This window comes from Gymnoscopelus microlampas, assembly GCF_963454915.1.
Source record: "Gymnoscopelus microlampas genome assembly, chromosome: 15".
In the NCBI taxonomy this organism is placed as follows: domain Eukaryota; kingdom Metazoa; phylum Chordata; class Actinopteri; order Myctophiformes; family Myctophidae; genus Gymnoscopelus; species Gymnoscopelus microlampas.
In genome coordinates, this window is record NC_139952.1 from 14,894,660 (window position 1) to 14,921,434 (window position 26,775).

General features: G+C 44.2%; 1 protein-coding gene across 1 annotated transcript; it reads left to right on the forward strand.

Moving 5' to 3' along the window:
- On the forward strand, positions 1-26,775 carry nedd9 (neural precursor cell expressed, developmentally down-regulated 9). The gene is made up of 7 exons (XM_084079884.1): positions 1-208; positions 13,036-13,467; positions 21,255-21,353; positions 21,586-21,732; positions 22,915-24,093; positions 25,076-25,165; positions 25,770-26,775. The coding sequence occupies exons 1-7, from the start codon at positions 197-199 to the stop codon at positions 26,331-26,333; spliced, it is 2,523 nt and encodes an 840-aa protein (XP_083936010.1). The 5' UTR covers positions 1-196; the 3' UTR covers positions 26,334-26,775.

Consider the following 26,775-nt stretch of genomic DNA (forward strand, 5'->3'; position numbering starts at 1 on the left):
CGTGCTACGACCAGGAGGGAGGATTCATTCACACAGTTCCTCGTATCGTTCTGTTACCGATCCTCCATGGGTCTTTAACTACAAACAACACATTTCCACTTCAGTGTTCAGATGTGCGCTTTTTGATTTCACAAGCGGGATATTCTACACTTTTTCGTGGGATTCAGAGAAGAGGTCCAGCCTCCAGGCGCTCAAAATGAAATACAAAGTAAGTCGTTTAGCATGCAGTGTATAACGGTGTCGGAATAAGTTATTCGAGATGAACGGTTCTTGCCTCGTATTCATTCGTCTGATCATCTGGGCCAATAAATACCTAATCTACTAATCGCTATATGGCTGGTCCTTCTATCTCGGCTATTTTAGTTGTGTGGTGAATGGTCGGTGATGAATATAATACAGCTGGGTTGATGATGACAAAACTGGGAAGTTCCATTTATTTCAAGAGGAATTTCAAGGGGTCAGGAACTAACTCCATGGTCAGGAATGAGTTCAGAATGAGTGTTAATATCGTAATAATCGTAATATCTTGGATAGATGTTGAGATGGTGATAGTTCACTGTTGTTTCCCAAACACTGGCTCGGGACCCATGTGTTGCGGACACATTTGTATGGGGCCCTTAATCTTTTAGTTTTTAATTGTTATTTCAAAACATTTTCAAAAAACGTAATTTCACGAATAAATGAAAGAAAAATTAAATAAATTCCATGCATTAGAAAACAAATGTTTAAGAAGTAGTGAAAATAGCCGATCTACAAGCTCTGTGAGCTTGTAGATCTGCCATGTTCACTAGTTTGGGTCCCGGCAAACGTCTAATTTCTCATTTGGGTATTGAGCTTAAAAGTTTGGGAACCACTGCTGATATAGTTCATAATGCACTTGACCCCAGGTTGAATGAAATGGGGGGACAAATCTTCAAGGGGGAATATTCCGAAGAGAAGCTCTTCACATAATCTCTCTGTATTTATATACCTTCTCTTGATCTTAAATCGCACAGTATTTGGGGCCCATAATTCCCCTAAGTGTCCCAGCTGCCAATGACTGATGTTATTGTACATTTGTGGGGGAATGAACATTTGCTGCAACTCAAATTACTAGGTAGCAGTTGAAAGACAATATAAGCACATTCATTATTCCTGTGCGCCATTACTTATGTCCTTCTCAATGACCCCCCTTGCTGTTCCTCTTTGAATGTGAGGCTCCAGCTTTGTTTGGACAATATTTTTTTTGTTTACATCCTTGTGTGGGCTGACAAACACACGGGACATTCATTTGAGGTCAATTGACACTTCTCTACCTAAAGCAGGGTGAATCACTGCTTCACTAATGTCAATTCTGCATTGGTATTCTAATCTATATACAGCCCTTTGAGCCTTGTTTTCAAGATTATTATATTGGTACAGTGAAAGGGAGGATAAAGAGTTTGGTTTGACACACACAACATAGGTCATGACTCATGAGCCCATGCCACATGCCTACGTGGTACATTATGCACACTGACTGACAGGCAGAGCCACTAGCCCAATGGTTCTCAAACCTTTAAATTACAAGGTCTCCCCTTAACTCTGACCGTATACAAATGGCACCAAATGGACCTGTTACGGGTCCATTTGGTGCCATTTGTATACTGTCAGAGTTACAGCCTTGTAAGGGTGAATTTAGACCCTCCTAAAGGAACCCTGAGAGTCCATGGAATCAACTGCGAACCACTGCACTAGCCTACAGGGAATCTTTCTCACCACACTCTTATTTTAGATGCAACTGTTGCTCACTAAGGTCTTGTCTTGTGACAGGTTAGCTGACAGAGTAGTAATAACTTGCTGGCTGTGGGGTTTATCAGACAGAGGAAGCATTTTGGATTGGCACCCATGGAAACTTGGCATCTTGTGAACTTGTGTAGCCCTACCATTCAGTACATTCTCTGCACAGCACTACAGCTCCGAGATAATGAGAAGATTCACTTCCGACTTTGGACGGATGCCTGAGCCCGCTGTTCATGAATGGAATTCTTTTGTCTGCTCAACACTATGTGTGGAATATAGGACAGTTGGCAAGAGATAGTCCAGGTACACTACAGTAAATTGGCGCCATGGTATTCCTAAACCACCCACTCGTACTAAAATAAGAAGTACCCTGTGTTGCCCCCTTATTGCCCTTTAGTGCCGTTCTCTACAAGTGTAATATTTATCTGTTTACTTCATTAGATGCATGTGCTTCATCCTGTGGCCTGATTTCAGAATACCATATTATAGGGAAGCAACAATTCTGCTCTTTCATGCAATGCTGTGAGTTCTGGCGACTCAGAGGTGACTTCAGAACCCCCCCTCCCCCTAGTTTATCCATTAGTAACTCTGAGAGAGTTAAACGCTCAGGATTCCACAGTGTGTAGTCACAGTGTCATTGGTTTGGTTCCGTGCGTTCTGTCCAACAATGACCTGAGACCGGCCTCCCAGAGGACTCTGTGATTGTGTGGGTGTGTGCGCCATGTGCTTGCGTCATGTTGACTCATTGCCCTGTTCCGTGCACCATACACATACACAGCAGTGACAGAGATAATGGTGGGTGGTGATGGTTTGCATTCAGTTAAGGCCAAATCGTTTAGCAAGCCTCTGAGAATGCACTGTGAAATCAATCTTAGTGATAGGCTAATTTAACTCTGAGAAGTGTACCAAAGAAAGAAAAAAGGACCGTCATTTTGTTACATTTGTACACTCTCAGATTTACAAATGGATAAATTCACTCAGTGGATTTTATTGTGTATAGCAACGCCAACCTGCTCCCCTTCAAATTTATTATATTCTTCATAACAGAAAGGGTAAATCTGTGTTATTTGTCTGCTAGACTACACTCTGTACACTATGCAATCTTTGTGACATAAACTACTCCACTTCTCTGTCTCTCCAACTATCTCTTTCTCTGCCTGTTTGATCATAACTATGTTTGAGATATGGAAAGCATAGCAAATAGCACAGTCACCAAATTATGCAACAGACAGACGGAGAGAGAGAGAGAGAGAGAGAGGGGGGGGAGACTAGTGTATGTGGTAACAGGGATATATCTGACCTGTTTCAAATGCACATTTCCTGGCCTGGTGTCAGTATATCTTATCCTATCTTTTTTGGAGCTCTGTTCCACACAGATTCCACCCTCGCTGATCTTAACCCAGTCTAATTCTTGTTAAATATTTACAAAAGGCTTTTTTATGTCCCCTTATCAGATCTTGGCATTTGCTCATCGTCCTCCTAGCTGAGGTGAATTATCCACAGCTATATTAAGTGCTGAATTCCTTGCGGAGGGCGGTTATGTTTCCACACAGGCTTAACTAAGTGCAGTGGCTTGTTGGCGGCATCTCACATGTCCTGAGGTCCGGCGGCGGCGCGTCAAAACCCAGGGGTCAGCCAGCCAGCGAGCCGGCTTGGGCCAGACACTGTCCCCTTTTCTGTGACATCACAGATGTTTTCCAACAGGTGTGCAGGTGTGAGGGGATTGCTTGTCACTCCATAGGTCATCTAATGCGTGTAATCCCCAAGTTGATACCATACAAAGACAGATTTCTTAACACCCGAAAGCAGAGAGAGAGGGAGGTCTGATTAACCACTTTCAACCTGGTGTCCCTGTTTTGGGCTTGTCATTGTAAGCAAAGGATTTTCAAACATTTCCCATATACAAGCTCGCACAGCTTGTATTTGTCACGCCACGTCATACGACAAGAGTATAAAATAGGGTTAAGAGCACTACTATTACACATTTTTTTTCTTTTCTGGAGCAAAAGGAGGATAGGAGTCTTTGGACCTTCCCCCATCTTCATTATGACAACACACACACACACACACACACACACACACACACACACACACACACACACACACACACACACACACACACACACACACACACACACACACACTCTCTCTAGGAGTCCTCTTCCTTTTCAGTCATTCTTTTGTAGCTTACGTAACTGTGGCAGAAATAGCTTCAGGACCAGAGTGATTAGGTGAACCAAAGTTATACAAAGTCCAAGCCTGTGTGTGTATGTTTTTTTTTCTTCCTGGGCCCAGGTTCCAGGCAGCGATCCAAAAGGAGAGTGAGTTGGAAGCGAGCGAGGCAGACATTGTTCTCTCTCCCAGTCTGTGACCGTGGAGGGCAGAGGAGGAGGAGGAGGCTCTCTCGGACACTGAAAGGGAAAGAAAATGAAAGGGAATAGGAAGTTAGTGGGTGGGGGAGTTTGGTGGTGTTGGGGGGGGGGGGGGGGGGGCTTTGTTGGATGCATTGGGGGATGGGAGTTCGGTCCTTGTGGACCTCTCACCGTGAGAATGAAAAAATAAAATGCACTCCAGGCCACTGGTTCAAGTGGGGTCCAGGGACACCCAGGGGTCCTTGAGGGGGTTCCAATGGGTCCCCAGCAAAATGAGGAGCAGTTTAGACTCATTACATTTTTCGGACACGTTGTGAGCTTGTAAATCAGCTATTTTTGAAAACCTTTGACAAATCTTGACAAATCATCTCTTATGGAAAATAAGAAAAAAAAAATCAAATGGTGGTCCACGGCCATATAATTTTGGGGGTCCTTGACAAGAATGTATGAGAACCACTCGGCAACTGTGCATAGGAGGGTTGTGCTGAAGTTGCACATAATTGTTTCAAGGTGCCCCTTGTTAATGAGGGTTTGTTTGGGGGGGCACATACTCTTTTCTGTGAGTGTTTGTGTGTTGTTGTATATATGTGCTTACATGCTCGTTTTTGTGTACCGTACCTTTTGATATGGGGTTCCATTGTGTGGAAAGAGCACTTCTCCAGAGACATTTGTATTCTACATGAGAAGAACAGGGTTCATTCATGAGCAAACTTCAGCCACCAGCTAAACAGCCCTCCCCTGTATTACTTGGCCTTTCTCTCACGGTTGGCCTTAGCCCACACATGGTTTTCTACTAACTTATTGAAGCGCAACTATTTGGATTTTATATGTATTATATGTTAAATCTTTAAACTTTTAGACACATGTCCTGCATTATTCTGTCCTGGCTTTATTATTATTATTAGTAAAAAAATAAAAAAATAAAAAAACATTTTTTGGTCTGCATTATGTCTAGATTTGTCTAATTTGGCTTCTCACTGGTGTGAGATGGAGCTACCATTTGTCTCAAGATTTTCCAAGATTCCCTCTGCCCACCTCCTTGGCCACCCCTAACCCACCCTAGCACCGGATTTTCCAAATCAAGCATGAAGAGCTTTCCCCCATTCTGAGTGGCTAAGGGTACCCCAACCCCCTGCTGTGCCCTCGCACCATGGGCCAAGTCTTACCATTTGAAAATGGTGAGCAAGGAGAAAAACCAAACGTGCCCAACGCCAGGAACAATGCATGTAGTCACTTCCATGTTTAACCTTTGGCGGAAATAATTTTTGACACTCCCCCTTCCTCTGAAGAATGTCAAGTATTTTGTAGTGATCTAGTAGACCCCTGTCAACTCATTTCAGTTATATGGAAAGCCTGCCCTCATGTCAAATAAGAGGAACATTAACAGCTGGGACCATGGGGGTCTGAGAAAAACGGGAAGAGTGACCTTCCAAATATGGGCTTCAAAATTACAACTTTGATCATGTCTGTATTGCTTTGCTGTCAATTCATGCATGGGTCTTGTTATGTGGCTTGTGTGGTTTGTTTGACTTGGTGAAGTGGCATATCGGTTTTGATAAAAACACATTTCACTGGCTATGGTGTTTGAAAAATTGCATCAGAAAAACAGAGGGTCATAGGTTCGATCCTGGCGAGAATCTGTGTCCATAATCCTGGCAAATTGTCCCACAACAAAACAATGAGCCCCAAAACAAGTCCTAATTATAGGGTCATTTTGTAATATGAGTGAGTGTTCTACATTCCCAAAATTCATTGAGTAAACAAATTAGTCACCCTTTCCCCAAAGGCACATATGTTGGGGGGAAGGTGGTGGGATTAGTTGTTTGGCAGTGTTTTTTGTGTCAAGCGTGGAGTGTGAAATCGGGAGGACAGTGTGGCAAATGTGCATCTCATTGGTTATGCCTATATGTAAAACCATGAAATGTGGGCCTGCAGAGATACCATAAAATATATCCCTCATCACGACCAATAACCCCTTGAGGGATTATCCAGCATCTCCAAGGGTTACAATGGTGCTCTCCAGTACCACTACCCTCACTTGGCATGATCTACACACCCAGTCTTTCAGAAATCCCCCTCCCTCCATCTTCACTCACTGAGCTCTTTTTTGGGCCCCAGAGTATGTGCATACCATCCGTAACGTAGGTTTTACCATCGCATTGTCCTGGCACAACTGGCGTGAGAGACTGTTACGCAACATGCAAGCCTAAAGCCTGATTTATAGTTGGTTGTGCACTGGTGTCGTGCACTGTTATAGCCAATCTACAAGCTGTGAGCTTTGTAGATCTGCTATTTTCCGCACACAACACCGCCGTACGAGGGATCATAAATGAAGCACAAATAGCCCCTCCCTGTCACAGAATAAGATACATACTTGAAAGAATATAGCCACAGTGTAAGTTCATCTTATGTAGGCTACATAGAATTGTGCTTCCATGACCAGAGCAAGGCAGGTCAGGAGGATATTATGAGAAGGAAGGCAAGGTGAGTCCAAGTGTCCCACTCTAAATTCCTCAATGTAGTGCAGAGCACAGGAATTGCTGCAGGCTAAGGAGGGCTGGGTGGACATCGAGTTACCTTTTGAATGTGACAGTAAATTAATACCACCTCGAACGAACAGAAAGGAATGGAGGGCAGTTAAGGGAAGACGGGCGGTTTTATTAAGCAGTTACAGTAACTCACAGTCCCCGTGATTTAGTCAATGGCTGTCTTGTCTTGTGAAGCTACCAGTATGTCCTGCCCATAACGTATTTCATGTGGACTTTTACTGCTGTTGATAAAGGTTGCCTGACTGTTGTATTGCGGTTTGAATGTGCAGTTTGACAAAAGGAATGTGTGGGTATTTGGTGGATATGAGTAGAAATGCACCAATGGTAACATGCTGTGTCTGTGGAAAGGTCGGATAAGAATCAAAATCATTATATTTTCCAGGGAAACTCCATGCTACTCTGACACATGATTTTGGTGATTCAGTTCATGACGAGAGAGCCTGTTTGATGCTGTCAGACTTGACATAAACAAATTTCAAATTGTGAAGGTAAGTTATGGGTTGTGCATGCTGTGGGTTGTCACAGCATGCACTGTGGTTAGGCCCAACATGGTATAGCATATCCTGTTGAAGATGGTTGCCATGGTCGGGGGCAGCAAGTATGATTTAGATGGGGGCGGGGGGTTAGATGTGATCCGTCATAAGGGTGTTATTACTCAATGCACTAAATAGTGCCATTTGTTCTGTTTTGAATGTGGTTGATGATATTACGCTCCATCCCGGCATTTTATCATGCTGCAAATTTGTTGGAATGAAATTCAATAACTGTAGACATTTCAGTGCACTGCAGTGACTTCTGTTTTCTACAAAACGGAACATATGACATAAGCCAGTCATCGGACTGAACTGAGTGTTTACTGCTTATTGATTACAATTCACTTATAGACATTTCTTCTCGGTTTCATAAGCTGTGAATCAGCTCTCCAAAAAGGACTGAATCATAGAAAACATATAACATGCTATGAATAAAAAGACAGAATAGGGAGGATTCATTCTCTTTTTTCAGAGTGTAGGGCTACCGTTGCTTTCATGTTACTGTAATTGCATTGACTTTAGTGCATACACGAGGCAATCAGTCAATATGCAACAGCATAGCACGTGCTGCTATTTGCTCGTGTGGTAAGTGATGAAGTTGAATTATGCTTGTTGAAAGTGGAAACACTGAAGTTGTGATATGTTTCTTGGCATTGAGACTATTTCAGAAATAGAGGAGATGAGGTTTTTACCTAACCTGATGTGTAATTATGTTATTACATGGCCACTGGCAGAGGTTATATAGAGGCTGTAATCAGTCGGTCAGCCTGCTAGAAAACTGCTCAAATGAAGAAATTGCCATGTACTCTTGAGCTCCAAACTTCTTCCCATGAGCCATTTCTACCCAGAACCCCTTCACACGGCCCATTTATTTGAACTGGCTCTCACCCGCAGCAGCCTTACACTCAGAGGAACGGCCCGTGAAAGTCATCAGGTCCTCATTATCGTCATTACTATAATTATTTTCTATATTTACCTATGTGAAATGAGGCCAAATGAGTGTGCTGGTTCACCCATTCCATGCACCACCCCAGGGCATGTGTTACAGTGGTATGGCCCTAATTTTTATACCAGCCCTCTGCTGATGTACTCCATGGGGTTTTATAGGAACAGTATGATGTTCTCACAGTTGGATCCAACCACTTTTTTGGGGAACGGGGGAAGGCTGTGTGTGCGGAGGGTGGAGGGTGGCTGGTTTGGACCGAACACGTCCATGCCTCTTTAAATGCGCGACCCCTCCCGTTGCCTTGGGGACCCAGATTTCATGCGATGTGGTGTGTTAGTGATTCTGGCTGAGGTGGCGGGGGAATTTAGACTGTTGTATTTGTGAGCTCATTTACCCAAAGCCACCTTCATTAGGCCGATGTGTACTCTAGAATCGGAGCCAAACCCACCCAGAGTGCTCTTACTGAAAACAGAGGCGGGGCCCTTTCAGTGGCAGTGTTACGTAAGGCCTTCTTATTTCTGGAGTGGTCAGCACAGGGTACGCGCACCTTCCGCACAAATGAGCAAAGCAGACTGCTATTAGTGCTCAGACGAGACATCAGTGGAAAATGCTCTGTTGATGTAGAAGTGGATGAGTCATCACCCCCCCCCCCCCCCCCCAAAAAAAAAAGAAAAGACAAGAGAGGGGTATAGGAGGAATGGGGCTACACAGCTGTGTCTGGAACTTTACACGTGCTGCTCCAGGTGTGAACCTAAACGGCTCTGCTTTGTACTGCTTTTCTCCAATTTAATTGCTTTCTAATGGCATAAACACAAGTTTATTAGAGATTCTCCAAGGTACTTATCAGTTTCCAGGTGTTAAGACTAGAGAGACACATCAACAGGCATTAGGGCTGTGTGATTATGGCTAAAATGATGATCCAGATTAGGTTATTTTGCTTAAACTGCTTAACAGTACAAATATGTCACTTACTTTAATATATTGTAGTCATGAGTATTAATCATATCATATTGGTAATGCCAATTTTTGGTGGAAAAACGTGTTCTCTTAATGCTGTTGTTGCTCATTGTGTTTATCTGTGCCATGTGTTCGTTCAAATGGTATGTAATAGCCTCTGTGAAATGTTATTGTTCCTCTACCAGGTGGATGGAGAGATGGGTTGTACAATGTTCCGGTTATATTAAATGTTGTGTACTGTCAGGAGATGAGTGCAATGTGTAGCAACTGACCAAATAAGGTGTTTGAGTTTCACAATTTTCGAATTATTCTCGATTAATTGTGCAACCATCGTGTGTGTGTGTGTGTGTGTGTGTGTGTGTGTGTGTGTGTGTGTGTGTGTGTGTGTGTGTGTGTGTGTGTGTGTGTGTGTGTGTGTGTGTGTGTGTGTGTGTGTGTGTGTGTGTGTGTGTGTGTGTGTGTGTGTGTGTGTGTGTGTGTGTGTGTGTGTGTGTGTGTGTGCGCGTGTGCGCACACTTTTTACCACCTTGTGTACTGTGACTACTGTCATAAACACGAGGTGTGTATCCTGTTCTTTTCAGGCCCTAGGTCAAAGTTGAAACACTTATGCCAGTGTTATCAGTTACACAAGCAAATGTTTAATGAATGCCTTGAGCATGCCAGTTCACCATCAGTCCACACACCTCGACCAGTGTTGTTTTAACACCATTACTGTCACGCAAATACACCAGTCAATTCATTGCCACTTGTCAGGGGAAGCAAAAAGGGAAGTTACCTACAGAAGTGTGTTTAACAGTGCGTAAAAGATAACTTCCCGGAAGACACCACTCATCTGTGTAGGTAAAGCATAAGCATAGGGCCCACCCCTCTGCCCACTTACAAATGACAAACACATGTGTTTACAGGCGGATCAGTGACAAGCATTGGAGTCATCTCGTTCTCACTAACTAATGTTTATGCCTGAGATATGACATCTGTTTTAATAGTCAGTTTCACCTGCTCCAATTACAGATGTGCAATGTCCAGGAGCAAACAAAAACAAGCAAACGGGTGCTGATCTTTCCCGCCCATGCCTCACATGAAAGGGATTTCCATGTTTCTGGTCTCCATTATGGCTAACAACCTGTTTGTATTCCCAGCAATGACACACTTAAAAGACTCTCCAACCAAGGAGCCTCTTCTTTGCCCCAGACGGTCCTAGAAGTCCCTGAATAGAGATCCTAATACTTAGTTATTCTGCTAGAAATCTAATTTGGTCAATATACTAATATGAAAGTAATTGTTTACTGTGGCCACATCAAAATATATGATAATAATGTAACTCTATTTTTACACTTTAAGAGTTAAATTGAACATCTGTTGTCAATATTTACAAGACTAGCCCCCACATAGCCAAACTTTGGACAGAAGGATGTTGATGGTGTGAAAGTGTGTCCACCATTTTTTCCCCTGTTATATCTGGTCCAGGAACTAACCACAACACATGAAATGTGTTCATGTTTGTCACCACATTTTTCTACAAGCTTCACTCAGACTTGATGTCAGACTTCTGAAAATGTCCAGCTACTCACACAAAGTAGTTCACTCATCAACCATGCCAATGATTCTTTGAACGGACGTGTCATCACTGGCATGTGGTTGATTAGCCAAGAGCAGGCAATGATTGGCTACGATTTTGTGACACTTTGTGTCCTTGACTCTTTGTGTAAATAATCTTGCCACACAGACAGACACTTGCAAGGGTTGGGGTTTGACAGCCAGCTCCATTTTGACAGTAGGCAAATAATTGTATTCGATGAGCTCCAAGTTAAACAAATCTCTTATTGAATATTTTGTGTTCAACATGTTTTGATTTTAAAATGTAATACATTTCTGTTCTAGAAAGCTGAAGGAGTATTAATAATAATAACAGCTGTGTTGATTTTTGAACAGAGAAATAAGTTTACTCACTCTGGCCGCAGTTCATGCCAGATGTTCAAAAAGGTACTCGAAAGGATTCTGAATTGATAAATGGATTGACATTTAGATTCAGATTTGATGAAATCGTTTTGAACCCCAACCCTACTTGCTCCTTTATTATGTCCTTTGTCTTTGGATTTTTTTTTTGTTTCAGTACAATGAATGACATGTTCTCTCTCAGATCTATCATTTTGTTATTGTATGCTCAGAGAGGCTTAGACTGTGTGGTTTTGGGAGATTCAGACACGTGAGCATTTTTTGAAACTGTCTCACTGTCATATCAGCTTTTATCTTCACAAAGCTTAGTAGGACTTCGCTGGGCTTAGCTGCTCAAATAGAGGTGTTTTTTGTTTGTTTGTTTTTATTGGTGTGCCAGTATGTCATAAGACAGAGAGTTTTGTTGTTTTGGCAGTTGATTATAGTTTCTATAATTAGTGGAGACATGGGAGTAGGCAAAGAACTATGATACAGTATGTCTTTCTTTTTTGTTTTGTTTATAGGAGTGGTCTTGAACTACTTTCTTTGAGGATGGAGCATTTGGAATATAACCTCGTCAAGTGTCATGTGATGCAACATAAAACCAAAAAGTGGCAAAGCATTACAGTTTAGAGCTACTTTAAGCATGTCCGGATAATCAACTTGACAGTGATTCACTCTTATTTCTCAAGGTTAAAATTACAACTAAACTGTTGGAGGGGCATGAGAATTCAACTTTGCAGTAAATAAATCCTGATTTAATTTCCTCTTTTATAAGTGCCCACCGAGATCTACTTATTGTCTAAAAGAAGCGGTTCAGATCCACTCCCATTGCTCAGGGGTCAGGTTCAAGTGTGTCACAGGCCTGCAGATGAGCTAGCTGGTACCGGCTGAGGTGATTGTGGAGGGTAATTGTGCATTGGGTGTTGCTGTATAATGGTCATGACAGCATACTGGGACAATGAACAGGGAGAACAGACTCCCAGCAAGAGATAACAATGTTACCGGTGGAGAATGGTTCACATGGGAATCCTCTGAATCAGGCTGTGGAGGAAAAGGGAAGGCTGAATGTTCGGGGAGGGCTCAGCCCAACAGCAGCCTCAAAGTAGGCTTCCTGATTCCCACACTGCCGATAACATGTACCACTACTGGGGGGGAGAGATGTGTTTGTATTTGTGGAAGGAAAACAATACATTTTAAGATGAATTTGGACATTTCAGCTGATTAAGTTCACAAATTATGTTTTTGCTCATCCCTGTCCTGTGGAGAAAATGCTCCAAATGTTTGTTGTGTGTCAGATTAGGTATCCAATGTTATCCTCTTTGTTTATTTGATATGAGTGAATTTATCCCTGTGGAGTTCACTGTGTGTTTATGAATACAAAAAAGTGTATCTAGATGTGCATAGCTCCTCCAGTTTGATGACTGATTATAAGAAATCCCATTCCACTATTTCAGTGCTGTTGCAGAAATAAGGGCAGTGTATTTTATTTGACTGTATTTTCAATGGCCATCAGATGAGTGCTTTTAGCAAGGTAATTGTTGGTAAGTGGCTCTCAGACACAATGGTGACTTCCCTTTGGGCTTTGCTATCTCCAGATCTGTGGCTTTGAGTCATTATACCAAACCATTTACTAGCCTGTTAGGTAACTGTGCCCTGCAGCCCTGCACGGCCTGAGAAAATCCTATCAAGTTCAAATCACTTTGAAAGACATCTGGCGGGGAGCTGAAGGGGGTAATGCAATTTTGCATGCTAATTACAAGTGCACCAAGTAGTTTCTCATTGTATTCACCAGAGCGGCATAATTGGCCATATTCACATGGCGGCCATTTTTCTCTTACTTCATGGTCAGGGGTCGAAAGCGGACGGGGGTTAACCCAAATATGCCTTACGTGAGGGTGCTAGTTTTCGATTCTTTATAAACTTGTATGATTACATGCTCATGTTGCTAACTGGTGTCTGTCTGTTCTCCCTTTGCTTAGAACCTGATGGCCAAAGCGCTGTACGACAACGTGCCCGAGTCCCCCGAGGAGCTGGCTTTCCGGAAGGGGGACATCCTGACCGTCATTGAGCAGAACACGGGTGGACTGGAGGGCTGGTGGCTCTGTTCTCTGCACGGCCGGCAGGGAATTGCCCCCGGAAACCGCTTGAAGCTGCTCATTGGGCCGATGTTTGAGGCCCAGTCCCTGGCCTCTCCTGCCGCCACTGCTGCTACCGGTGCTGTTCCGTCCCCAGCTCAGAGTGCTGCCTACCAGCAGACGGCAGGCTCAGCTCAGAGTCTGTACCAGGTGCCCCCATCCTTCCAGAGCCCACAGCAACAAGGTCAGCAGAGCATTTACCAGGTGCCCCCTAGCCAGGATGTCTACCAAGTACCCCAGAGGAGCAACCTCGCTGCTGATCTCACACCCAGCAAGGTGAGAGATCGATTGTACACAGACAATAAATATACACACTCAAAGTGATATAGACTTTACACAGTAAAACACACAAATTACATTTGTACACTTTCTGAGTTACACATGGATAAATTAACACTGAGGATTTGACTGTGTACTGTACAGGACAGTTTACAGATTTACAGATTTTTTACATTTTTCTGCTTTATTGCTTTCAGTAGTATACTACACTGTTCACCTTACCACCAACATGTATGTGACAGCGCTATTTCTGTACATAGCTACATACAGTATATAAAATATAGACTGTACAGGATTACAAGTTTCTAGATTCACAGCCTATTATTGTTACACATACAAACATACACAAAAGAGGAAACTCAAAGTACAAGTATTTCACTGCCTGCGATGAGCTGTATATGTGTATTTGACAGTCAATACTCTTGAACCTTGAAGATAGAAATGGAGAGACCGGTAGAGTAGCGTAGAGGAGAGAGGGAGAAAGACGTTGTGGTTAGATAGATGAAATGCTATAGAGGAGGGGGAGAGAGGGGAAATATATCCTATCCCGGAGAAAATAGAATTATTTCTGAGGTAGGTGAAAATGGAGATTGTTCGGTTGAAACCCGACCACCAGCACCAACTGCATGGCATAGACGGATTGTTTTTACGAGGGAGAATTGAACATAATGTGTGGATGCGTGCGTGCATGTGTACATTAGACGTGATGGGTCTTAAAGCATTCATATAGTGAATGCATGGTGAATGATGCCATTGCGGAGATAGAATCACGCGGCCAGAGGGATTGTGGGTCTGCAATGTGAACTGTGGACAGGGTGTGCCTGTGCTGTGGCACTCACCACAGAACAGGGTAGTGTTTTATGCACGGCTCCCATTTGGAGCTGCTTGTGTCCTGGCAAGCTCTGTGCTGCAGAGCCAGTCGAGCCACAGTGAACATGGGGAAAACTCATGGAAAAGCAAACAACACAAGGCTGTTTTTTAGCATTTTGGTGGAGTCCAGATGCCTGAATGTAGGTTGCCCTGTACTAAAATGCTATACACAGGTCGCTGGCAAGCCAATTGCAAACCCATGGTGTGGTCAATTACAGTATATTGCTATTTACAGTGTCCTCCTAGCAGCATGTCCATCATGTACTATATTGGTAGCCGGAGCTGGACATTATATCAATGAAGGCATACATCTAAGTCTGTTACAGAGAATATGGCCTGTAATAGCAGAGAAAATAAGCAAGCCGTTTTCCAGAGACTTTCCCATCGCTTTTCATGGACGGGCAGAGAAATCATTTGGACATATGGTTACTTGGCAAGGGTGGGTTCAAACCTTGGATGCATGAGAAAAATGAAATCCAATGCTCTTATTCATTCACCCGCTTAACTAGCTGTACTGTAGCACCTCACACCATACCATCTCTGCAGGAGACAGGGATGGTAATTAAATCCTGGAAAAGCTTTTTATATCCTGGGGTGCTTTTTTTCCTTCTTTTTTTACAGAATGGCATTCGTTGTCATAGAAATGAGCTAAGGTGACTGGTTGGTGGGTAAATAGGGAGCAGGCGCCAGGAGCTTAAGGGACTGTGATTCACGGTACAAGAACGGTTATGATAAGCTAGACAAACCCAGGGGGTGGGGGGAGGGGTTGGGGGGTGGTGGCTTGGAACAGGAGGCCTGTCATTCACTTGTACCCCCAAATACGCAAGCACACACGCACACACACACACAAGAAGGGTCAACCAACACCTCTCCTTTGCACAAGTTGCACATAGGGCTTAACAATGCAGTGGTATTAAAAGGGCTCAGGGTGATAACATGGAAAATTAAATGCTGTTCTTGTGAAAGTTCTTCTGGTGCTTGCAGTCTGTAATCATGTTGTTTGAGAGATTATATTAAATCTAGGATATTTAGCCAACCCTCCAATCTGTGGTTGTCAAAGTGGTGCAGATTCCAGTTTCTGGCTATTAGGGGAAAAAAGACATTTTGTGTGTGTGTGCGTACACGTTTGCATCCATGACAGAGAACATGCAATTCGTACTTATTTGTGTGCATTTGCCTGCATGATGGGGCACATGCAATTCGTACATATTTATGTGTGTGTGTGCATGTATGACAGAGCCCATGTATTTATACATATTTCTGTGTTTGTGTGTGTGCGTGCGAGTGAGGGAATCATGGGGAATGGTCTGATTTGTGACTCAGTATTTCTCGAATGCACCACATGGATGGTGTGCTTGATGACAGGCTCTGCACATTGACGCATGTTAAATAGTCTGTTCAGGTGTCGTGTGGAGTGGTAATAGCCGGTGCAGCTTAGGGTTGTCAGGTGCATAGCACAAATGTCCACCTGCATGCATGCAATGCATGTTGCAGAGACATGCTTGTTTCCTAAATAATTATGGAGACTTCAAATAATACCCTCTCATATTATGCTTGATTTATAGTTGGTTGCTCATCGTGTTGTCGATCTACAAACTCACAATGTGCCTGCGATGTGACTCGTTTTGAGCTATGGAAACATTTCTGACGTGCGACACTGGCGTGCATCCCCTCCCACTCAGAAGAGTTTTTTCATGCTTTATGTCCTCCACTGTGCACTCTTGCATGCACACATCCTCCACTTTGTGCAGTCAGGTTGGCATTCCAACTCCGTCGTGCAAATCCTGGCGACTTGGTTATTTTTCTATTCATGTGGCATAGGACTTTGGTTCTGTGAAGGCACACTGAGGTTTGGCTCTTTCCGCTCCTCCGGCTGTTTGGTTTGATGATGCGGCAGCCTTGTCCTTGTGTGACCCCTTTAGGGGAGCGAGCTAAAAGAGAGCCTCACAGCTGGCCCCATTCAGGGCCCCAGAGCAAGGTCAGAGTGCGGCGCCCAGTGCCTGGGGCTCCACAAAGAGTCTCCTGTCATGGAGGCCGGGAGAAGCCTTGTACCGCCGTGATCACCCCGTTGTTAGAAGTCCATTTGTCATCTGAGAGTGCCCTTGATTTTTCTTTCCTCACAGCCCCAAAAGGTACGTCAGTTTGTCCCTTCACACTCCTCCGCCTCTGGATTTCCCCACCCTCTGAGTCAGGCAATGAGGTCATGGTGCTTAAAGATGGGGCGGGGTCAGAGTTCAAAGGCCTCCGCCAAGCCTCTTATCTACTCCTACCAGACAGCCTTTTTATTTCTCACTTCCTGGCTCCTTCTATGGGCACTTCCTCCATGCGTTTCATACATCCAAGCATTCCTCCTCATTGGCCTGCCCACCGTAAAGATGTGTAGGGCAATCGCAAAGGGACAAATACTCCCACACAATTTAAGGATAGGCTTAGACTAACTGCTAAGTGTTTATTGACTACACACATGCAGAGGGTGCGGCGACTACCTTGATAAGGTTCTGCCTCTGGGAAGTTACCAGGTTATCTGTAATAATGAATGGCTTGTTTGTTTGGCTCAGGAACCACATTTATTTTCACTCTAATCATGTGCAGAACGATCTCGGCACCAGATAAATGAATTATCCCTTCCTTGGAGCGAGCCGATTTCTTCAGACACTTGTCTGCTCTCCATTGTCGCACTTGTGATGAATCACCGGTCTGTGAGATTTGACCACGGGGCCAAGGTCATAAATCCATTGTACTATCAAAAGCATTCTGCTCTGCCATTTGCACACTGGGAGAAACTCCCCGCCTGCCTGCGTGGTTTAGAGCTGCAGCTATGGAGGAATAACAGAGAGGTTGAGGGAGGAGAGAGGGCAGGAAATGCTTTGCTGAAAGGTAACATTTTCCCCTAATTAAGATCTATGCGGGCAGGGGTCTGCCTTTCCATTTTGTGTTACTTTTCACAATTCAGATTATAATCTCTCTATAATTGTGTTTTGTTTTTAGAAACAGAGATTTGATTCTTTATTACTACTCCAATGATCACATTAAAACAGTCTGGTCCCGAGATTAAGAAGCCTCTTTAAAGCGAGACTGAATGATTGAGCCTTATTACTGCTAGAATCAGTATGTCCTTCCTCAGTGCCCCTCCCTCATTAAGCCAAAATAGCTGATCTGCAAGCTCACAACACCTAATGCACTGTGAGCCTGTAGATCTGCTATTTTCGGCATGTGACACTGTCATATGTTGGAGCTTAAATTAGGCATTACCCCCCACACACCCACACACTCTCTGTTTGGGTTTGGGCACTTGCTTGCATTATGGAGATGGCCTCATAGGATTCAAAACTTAATCACCTGCATTAATTGGTTTGGCACGTTTAATAGGCCAGCGCCGCTCCAAGCGGTGGAAAAGAATCAATGCGGCTCTGAGGAGCACCCCAGTGAAATGGTTCAGGCATGAGAGAAAATAGCCTGGAACACTGCAAGCTATATCACTCCTACCATGATTCAGCAGTGCAGGTGTTCCTGAAAGAAAAGGTTAACATTGAACAGAACTGAGCACTGAAGAGTGACAGTGGGATAGACCCAGTCATCCCTTGGATATAGTTTAACTTTATATAAATAAAGTTTGTTATTATATTAGTGAAGGCAGTTGATTAAATTCCACTTGAACTCTATCTGTTTGTACTGGGTGTGTCATGATTGGACCTCCCTGCTGCCCAGCTTTGAGTGACCCATGGCCACTTAATGCTAAAACAACAGCTTTGTGCTGACAGAAGCAAATGGCAGAACGGGGATGGAGGAAGGTAACAAGAAACGGGGTGATTTGTACTTTGTCAGCACCTTGCAGGATGGATGGATAAGGGAACAGTGGTGATGGCTGTGCGCGAAGAGAGATGAGGTGGGTGGAAAGGTGAATGGATAGATGGATGCAGTCTGCATTCAATAGGCCTCAGTTGCCACCTTGCCAGCAATGTCATTGTCACTGCGTTCTTTTTGCAACCTGAACTTTGGTGAGATGGGCTTGTTGACTTAATATGTCAGTGGGTCATTAGATGAGACGGAAGCACATTTGCAGTGCACTTCATATTACCAATGAAAAGGTGTGAAGTGATCATATCCTGTTGCTTCTTGCTTAAACACACACACACGTCGCTGTCGGGCAGCACCATTACTTTTCAGGAAATTGAATAACGAATCCAATTAATCCAATGTAGTTATTTTATTTAGTCACAAACTTAACTTAAACACTTAACACACTTAATACTTTTCATTGGTTAAACATTTATACACCCACACAGACAGACTTAACCACTTTCAACCTGCCGTCACTATTTTGGGCATATCATTATAGCCGAAAAACATTAAAAAAATGAAATCTGCCGATACAAGGTTTCTGCCTGACAGCAACAATATATGCTAACAAGCCCGTGAGGTCACTATTTATCTTAAAAACTATATACACTCTATACACTGAAAACTCCCATCCTGCCCAAACCTGAGCCCACCAGGATGCTAAGCAAACATTGTTTTGCTGAAAGAGCTGTGAGTCATTCAACCTGGTAATAGTAACAGGAGTCTCAACAATGCTCCTTTTGGGATCTGATCCTTCATTAGTCACTCACATCATCCCCTTCTGACTCCTCCGTGATGGAATGCTAAGAGCCTGTCACCTGAGTGGGAACAAGTGTTTGCTCAGTCCCCTGGCCCTTTATGATGACATCACCGCTTTTCTCTTTGATCGACCTCCCCAAACGTCCGTAAAAGAACCAACCCCAGCGGCCCCGGTAAATATTTACCCAGCGGGCAATTATAGGAGCGCCAAGTGGCCCTGACGCACGGCCTGCTGGGTAAACAGAGGGCAGAGATGTGAAATAAATGAGCAGTGCGTGTCTGGCAGTGGCTTAGAGGAGCCACTGATGGCAAGAGGATGACATGTACATGTGGTGTTTCCTTTTAAAGATGCGAGTGGAACGGCCAGTTCCAAGAAGAGATCTCCTTTTGTGCACGCATGGCAGTGTGTTTGCATGTGTGTGTTCCCAGATCTTTCTAATCTGCACAGTAAAAATCTATTTTTTAAGCCCAATGCACAGCCAGAGCAGCAGTGCTAGGGTGACCTTTTTCTAACTCTGGGCCTCTTCTTTGTTGCTTTGAAAAAAAGCTTCTTCCATGGCTGGTGTGTCTGGTTACGTGTTCTGGGAGCTTTACGCAACCTCTGTGTGTGTGCGTCAAACACACGTGAGAAGAGGAGAAAGGAACTACAGTAAACTCTCGCTGCTTTATTTCAGGCTCCTGGCTTGATGCATTTAAAGCCTATAGTGAATGTATCAGCGCTGACCCTAGCGGGCTCAGAGGGATGATGTATGTACAGACAGGAATGCCAACAATGAACACCTTAACTCACCGAGGTGATGTTCCGATTAGACTTATGAGAACCATATGGACTACCGGCGGTCCGACTCTCCTCCACTCAGATGAATGGCATTCCTCTCCATGCTAGGACACTCATATCCTCATTTTCCATTCCTCTCACTTACCTCTCTTAACTCTCTCCATAAATCTTTTTCAACACCCCCCCCCCCTACCAGCCCACCCCTCTCTCCCCTGTCTCTCTACAAAGGCATTAATCTCATTCGGAGCTGGTCAGCCTCGTGCCAGGGTTGCGCCTCCTATCATTCGACTCCGAGAAGGTATTAGGATATTAGGTCAGCTATACAGGGACTCAGAAGGGTTAGTGAAACTGAAGTCTCATGCCTCCCTGGTCTCTCTCGCTCTCGCTCTCGCTCTCTCTCTCTCTGTCCCCCCCCCTACCTCTCTCACTCTCTGCCAGGAAGCTCTGCATAATATGGTTCCCATTTTCAAGCCCTGTTTATGAACCCTGCTAGTTCCACTGTGGTGTTAGTGGAGCTTGGGGCGAAAGGGGAAGACTGGGGTTGGTGGGGGAGGAGGAGGGGTCACTGGTGCTCAGGGAAGAGCATTCCGGACATTCCTTTGTCTGTCTGATGCTGCAAGGAGGTCTACATCGTCCTATGTGGGATTCTTTTTGGTCCTTTTGGAGGAGGAGGAGGGGGGGGGGGGGGGTTGGAAAGACTGAGATCATAAGATTAGGTGGGAATGATAAACACTGACAGGACAGAGGGAGGGAAAATGTGACGGCGAATAAACAACAATTCACAGGGCCGAAGCTGTTGTTCCAACTTTAAAAAATGACGTAGCCGAATGCCAAACCATCTAGAACAGGGTCTGTCTGTATGTATGAATGTTCCCTTAAAAGTAGACCAATATACTGTATGTATATTATTGTATATTACATATGTATAAAGGCAATTGTAATTTACCACGATATTAATAATAATAATTATTATAAAACAATAATATGAATTCATGGACTCTAGTTCGAATTAAGCTCATTCAATTTCAGCAAGTTGTTTGAAATGATTTGGTTTCCTGTGTCAGCATCACAGTTCATCACAGCTGTGGAGGTACCATGTCCATGTAGTTCCTTGTATTTAGTTTAGCATTTCAGCATCAACAAGTTATCTTATATCATTCCCCGTATTGGCCTGCTCCTGGCCTCTGATTATCACACGGTTTGGAGGGTCCTCCACAAACGGGCTGAAACATGGCACAGGGACTATGTGCAACTGCCTCTGTTGTCAGAACTGATTTAACTCAGATGTAATTACTTACCGTTGCCTGGTCACTTGAGGACAACGAATGGGAAACAGCTACACACTTGATATGCCAGGCAAGAGGCACACCGGTTTTTAAAAGGACTTAAGGAAATGGTTAGACTTGTGATGTTGAGCGTTTGTGAATGTCTTCAGAACTGTCGTGCACCAGCTGCCATCTTAAACAGCAGTCCTGATCATTAAAGTCTCTGCTGTCTCTGTGTGTCTCTCTCTCTTGCCCCTGCTGTGAATGGACAGGTGGTGACCCCAACCAGAGTGGGACAGTCCTACACTTACAGCCCAGGCCAGCACAACCAACAGGACCTCTATGATGTCCCTCCTATTAGATCGCAGGGGGTAGGTGTTTCATGATTCAGCCTGTCGCACCGATCTTTCACTGATCTGTAACTTGCATACAACACTTTGTCATACAATGTCACTCATCGTATAGTCATCATATAGTGTAGGTAACTGTTGATGTATGCCAATTTTGTACAATTACAGAGAACCATAAACAGACTGAGGTCTTACTTGTGTTTTCAGTAAGTATCCCTGTTTCCAGTGTTTTTATTATATATATTTTTTTCAGGTGTATGATATTCCACCTGGTAAAATGATGGGATCACCTTACTCTGCTCAACATGGGAGTGCCCGGAGTCAAGGAGTCTATGACATACCCCCGTCCCAAATGGACCCCAGGACACAAGGGGTTTATGACATACCCCCCTCTACAGAAGTAAGAGAACAGTTCCACAAAACTACTAAAGCTACCACCCAAATGAAAGGGCACATCAACTGGACACTGGATTTATTTCTGTCAATTCAACTCAAATTAAGGAAGTGGTGGTAACCACGCATGTCCGGAAAAAGTTAGCATGTGTTTATTGATACAGTTCCTCTTAATTGGCTGTAATAAACGAATAATATGTCCAATGATCATATTTATGACATTCTTGTGGCTGCTCTAAATGAAAGCCTTGCCTGCCAGTAGTGTTCAACCAAAAAGAGCCGAGTACGGTTCTCTGCCTCTGAACCATCCAGAGCTATCCAACAAAGGAAAGTCGAGGACATAAATGGTCGCTCTCCAAACCCTCTAGGATTTCACCAGACTTCCAGACACAGCCAGGCTTTGGGCCATCAGTTTGTTTGTAATAACCTGAAATATGCTGGGACCTGTTATTTGCGTCGTTCCTAATTACAGTCTGGGCAGGCCTGTCTTGCTGTAAAGAGTGGATTTCAAGGCTGATGGAAATCACTTGCAGTCCACCATTTTATTTATCCCACTGGACTTCTGTGCCCTGTGCCATGTACGTCATAACACATATTCAGCATAGTCAAGACCTCATAGTTATTACTTGGTGCTTGTGTGCCGTATGCTGACTCTGAATTTAAAGGAAGGAATCAGGGGCGTTTGAGGTTTGCAAATTTGGTATCTACATGACACCAGAGAGGCCTTTCACTTCCTCTGTTTTCAAGTGCAACTGACAGTAGCACTTAGCAGTGTTTTTTAAACTGTGGACTGTGACACATAAGTGGGTCACAGCAGGGGGGCAGGTGTTTATTTTTTACTGCAGAGACAAAACTTTTTACGTACAAACTAATTATGTGTGATCTTGACATGACTTGTTTGTTTCATTTCATCATTAGGTATGTTTGAAGACTGAAAAGCAGAATACTTTATATTCATGAACAACTTAGAGATGTAGAGAAATGTTTTTTAATTATCATACTTTTCTGACATGGTAATGAAAATGTATTGTTTATTTTACTGCAAAACATATTTGGTGGGTCCTAGGCCAAAAGTATATCCACAGTTCAGTCACAAAAAAGTTTTGGAACCCTGAGCGTATTTGATGAAGACAATTTCTGCACGTATTTCGTGCACTGTGCATAAACCTAACGTTTCTCTTTTTAACAGGTGTACTCGGTGCCACCCTGTCGAAGCAACCCCGCTCTCCAGGAGGGAAACTACGACTTCCCCCAGCCTCACAAACCAGAGGGCATCTATGACGTCCCCCCGCCTACCCTCGCCAAGACCACCCAGAGCCCCGAGTCAAACTATGACTTCCCCCCAAGCTCAGAACTCTCTGCCCATCATCATCATCATCCTGCCGCTAATGACAATGAAGGCATTTATGATGTGCCTCCTCCTGCCCTTCTCTCTGCCGCAGGATCGCAAAGAGATCTATACGACATCCCCCGGGGCATGCAGCACACACAACACAGATCGTCCCCTGTGGACAGAGATCGAGGCAAGGGCATGTACGAGATCCCTTCCCAGGACGCCCGGGCGATAGCAGACGCAACGGACGGCGTCAACCGTCTGTCTATCTCCAGCACGGGAAGCACCCGCAGTAGCATGTCCACCTCGTCCTCTTCTACAGGCTCCAGCACTGAGGGACGACTGGCCCTGGACCTGGATTCGGCTGTCCAGAGGCTGCACCGGTTGCAGCAGGCAATGGAGGCCTCAGTAGGGGCTCTCCAGACCATGGTCGCTTCTCCCCACTGGAGGACATTTCCCTTCATGGAGCGCCATGCCAACGACGTGCGCACAGTGCTGGACAGGGTCCGCGCCGCCCTGGGGGACTTCCTCGTGTTTGGCAGAGGAGCCGCGGCAAACGCCACGGCTCTGTCGGACCCCAGCCTGCACAGTAAGCTCAGGAGGCAGCTGGGGCGGCTAGAGGACTCCCAGCTGATCCTGCTTCAGACGTACCAGGCCCTGGAGAACTGTGGCTGGGCCCTCAATGCCCTGGCCTCTTGTGGGTCCGCCAAACACCACAATAAGAGTGACGATCTGGACCGCTTTGTCATGGTTTCCAGAACTGTGCCCGACGACTCCAAGCAGCTGGCCTCCACAGTAGGCAGTAATGCCGAACTGCTCTTCAGAAGGGTACCTATGGATGGGTCCTTCTCCAGGGGAGGCACACCTGACGGGAGCCTGATCCACGCACTCACATCCCCTTCCTCAGACAATGACAACTATGGGAGCCAGACCAAGCCCTTCCCTGTGTCCTCCAGCCAAGACAAAGACAATATGAACAACAGTGAAAAGTGTGTTAAAAGCTGGATGGAGGACTATGACTATGTGCATCTACAGGTATGTGTACTAAAAACCCTCTGCTACAACATGCACCTCAGAAGATTGTGTCACTATTAGGGTGGGACGATATATCGATATCGCGATATATCGCGATACTTCCTCCCGCGATAAATAATCGATATACTGCCGAAAAATATCGATATAAAAATCCGACTCTATATGTATTTGTGTAATGATGATTTTGAACTGTTTGGTGCTATTTTATGTGTTTTTATGAATTGAATACAAGGACTATCGTGATATATCGTCGGTGAAATTTCATGCAATACATTGTGATATCGCAATATATCGAATATCGTGATATTATTGTTATCGAGGGCCTATCATCGCCACAGATATCGTATCGTGAGATACCCATATCGTCCCACCCCTAGTCACTATATTAGGGTTAGATATCCAAAATGTAATATCTCTGTGTAGTCCTATCGCAATATGGTGATATGTCATTAACGTTTGAAAAATATTATTTTGTGGGGGAAGGGGGGGGGCAACAATCGGTACATGCTCTAAGTACGTGCATCAACAGTTGATAGATGTTTTTATTGTGATTAATTGCACAATTATTCAGCTGTTATGGTTTGATAACGTAGAAATTATTATGCACACAGTTTTATTTTTATTATTAATATACACAGTCCTGAGGGGGTGGGATGGGAGGGTGGGGGCGGTATGGTCATATCTGAGAAATATCGTGGAAGAATCACTATTCGATATTTCCCTTGATAGCCTGAATTGAAACCATTTCATTCATATGCCTGGTCTATAAATACTGCCCTTTGAATCAGTCGAAATAGTGCTTCTAGCTGCCTTTCAAACCATGATAATATTTTGAAAGGATGATGGTCCATTTAGCTTTGCTTTACTCTCCATGAGTTAATGCTACTGAGGATATGCATCTTAATCTCAGTAGCAGGGATTATATCACACCTTGAGTTTGCGATTTTGAATGCCATTTTCACCTATTTTTCTGCCTTCGCAGGGCAAAGAAGACTTCGAGCGTCAGCAGAAGGAACTTTTGGAGAAAGAGAACATCATCAAGCAAAGCAAAGTTCAGTTGGGCCAGGAACAAGTAAGGCTTTCTCTTTCCTTTCTCTCATTTTGCCTTCTAGGCATACAGATAGATTATGTGTGCTAGGATTTGTGCCCTGCATATCATTTTCCATTGGCCAAGTAAGAAATATGAATGTATACGATTCACAGTTGGGTTATGGGCTCAGAGAACTAAACTCCAGATGGCACCTCATGGCAAATACACATAGTGGAATATGTTAATCAGGAGATTAACCTTTTCACATAATCCCTCACAAGTGTTTCCTTTTGATGGGCAGAAATGGCATTTGTTTATCACTTACTATGTAGGGCTTAATTTTAACCACTTATACCATATGTACTTCATAGACCAAGGTCCCCTGAGGAGTCTATACTTTCCCCCTTCTTACCCTCTACACCAAATCGTTTCAGTGATGATAGCAGATCTACAAGCTCACAATATGTTTCAAAGCGATGTGTTGAGAGCGTGTAGATGTACTATTGTCAGAAAATGTTTGCTCACAAGCTGCGAGCTTGTACATCTGCTATTTTTTATTTATTTTTTTTATCTTAAAAGTATACAGAATGCAGCAAGTTAAAATTGATGTATGTGAACAGAAGTTAAATTATTTGACTCTTCACAGATCAACCAGTTCAAACAGCTGGAGCAGGAGGCGACCAAACCAGTAGAGAATGACATCTCACAGTGGATCTCCCACCACAACTCGGCGGGAACCTCTTCCTCGCCCTCTGACTCCTCTTCCTCACCGCCGCCCTCCCTTGGAGTCGGCGGTGCCCATGTGTGTGGGCGGGACCGTCAGTTGCTGAGCTTCTACTCCGAGCAGTGCGAGCAGCACTTTGTCACGCTCCTCAATGCCGTGGATGCATTCTTCAGCTGTGTTGGCGCTGGGCAGCCTCCCCGCATCTTTGTGGCACACAGCAAGTTTGTCATTCTCAGTGCGCATAAACTGGTCTTCATCGGTGACACTCTGTCCAGGCAAGCGGCTGCTCCCGAGGTAGCCAACCGGGTGATGAACGCCAGCAATGTTCTCTGTGATTTATTAAAGACTGTGGTGGGCGCAACCAAGACGGCCGCCTTGAACTACCCCAACACAGCTGCCGTCCAAGAGATGGTGGACAGAGTCACTGATCTCTCGCACCATTCACAGCAGTTCAAAGAACAACTACTGCAAATGGCCACTTTGTGATCTCCAGTCTAGTGACTCACCCATTGGGGCTTGGTTATTTCACCAGGACCCCTGTGTGAACATTTAACTATATATTGCTCTTCATTAATTGTGACTCGTGTTTTTGGATGTTGTAAATAGTTTTGTTCTTTCTGTTCTGTAAATATTTGCTCTATTTTTGTGTAGATTGTTTTCTATGATTATGGTATGAATATATAGATACAGCATCGGTGTCTCTATAGAGTAACTTGGACATATTTTCATAACATTCCTGTTGCATATTAATAAGCACCTTATGAGATGTCCTATTTTTCATTTTCACCCATAGAATGTTGTTGATGTCCCTACTGCTGGATATGACAGTAGATCAATGTGTAAATCATTTGATGTCAGTCTCAACTACTTGTTTGGGGGGGGGGGGGGGGCTCACCAAGGACAAAGTAAAGTATTGTTCTTAATGATA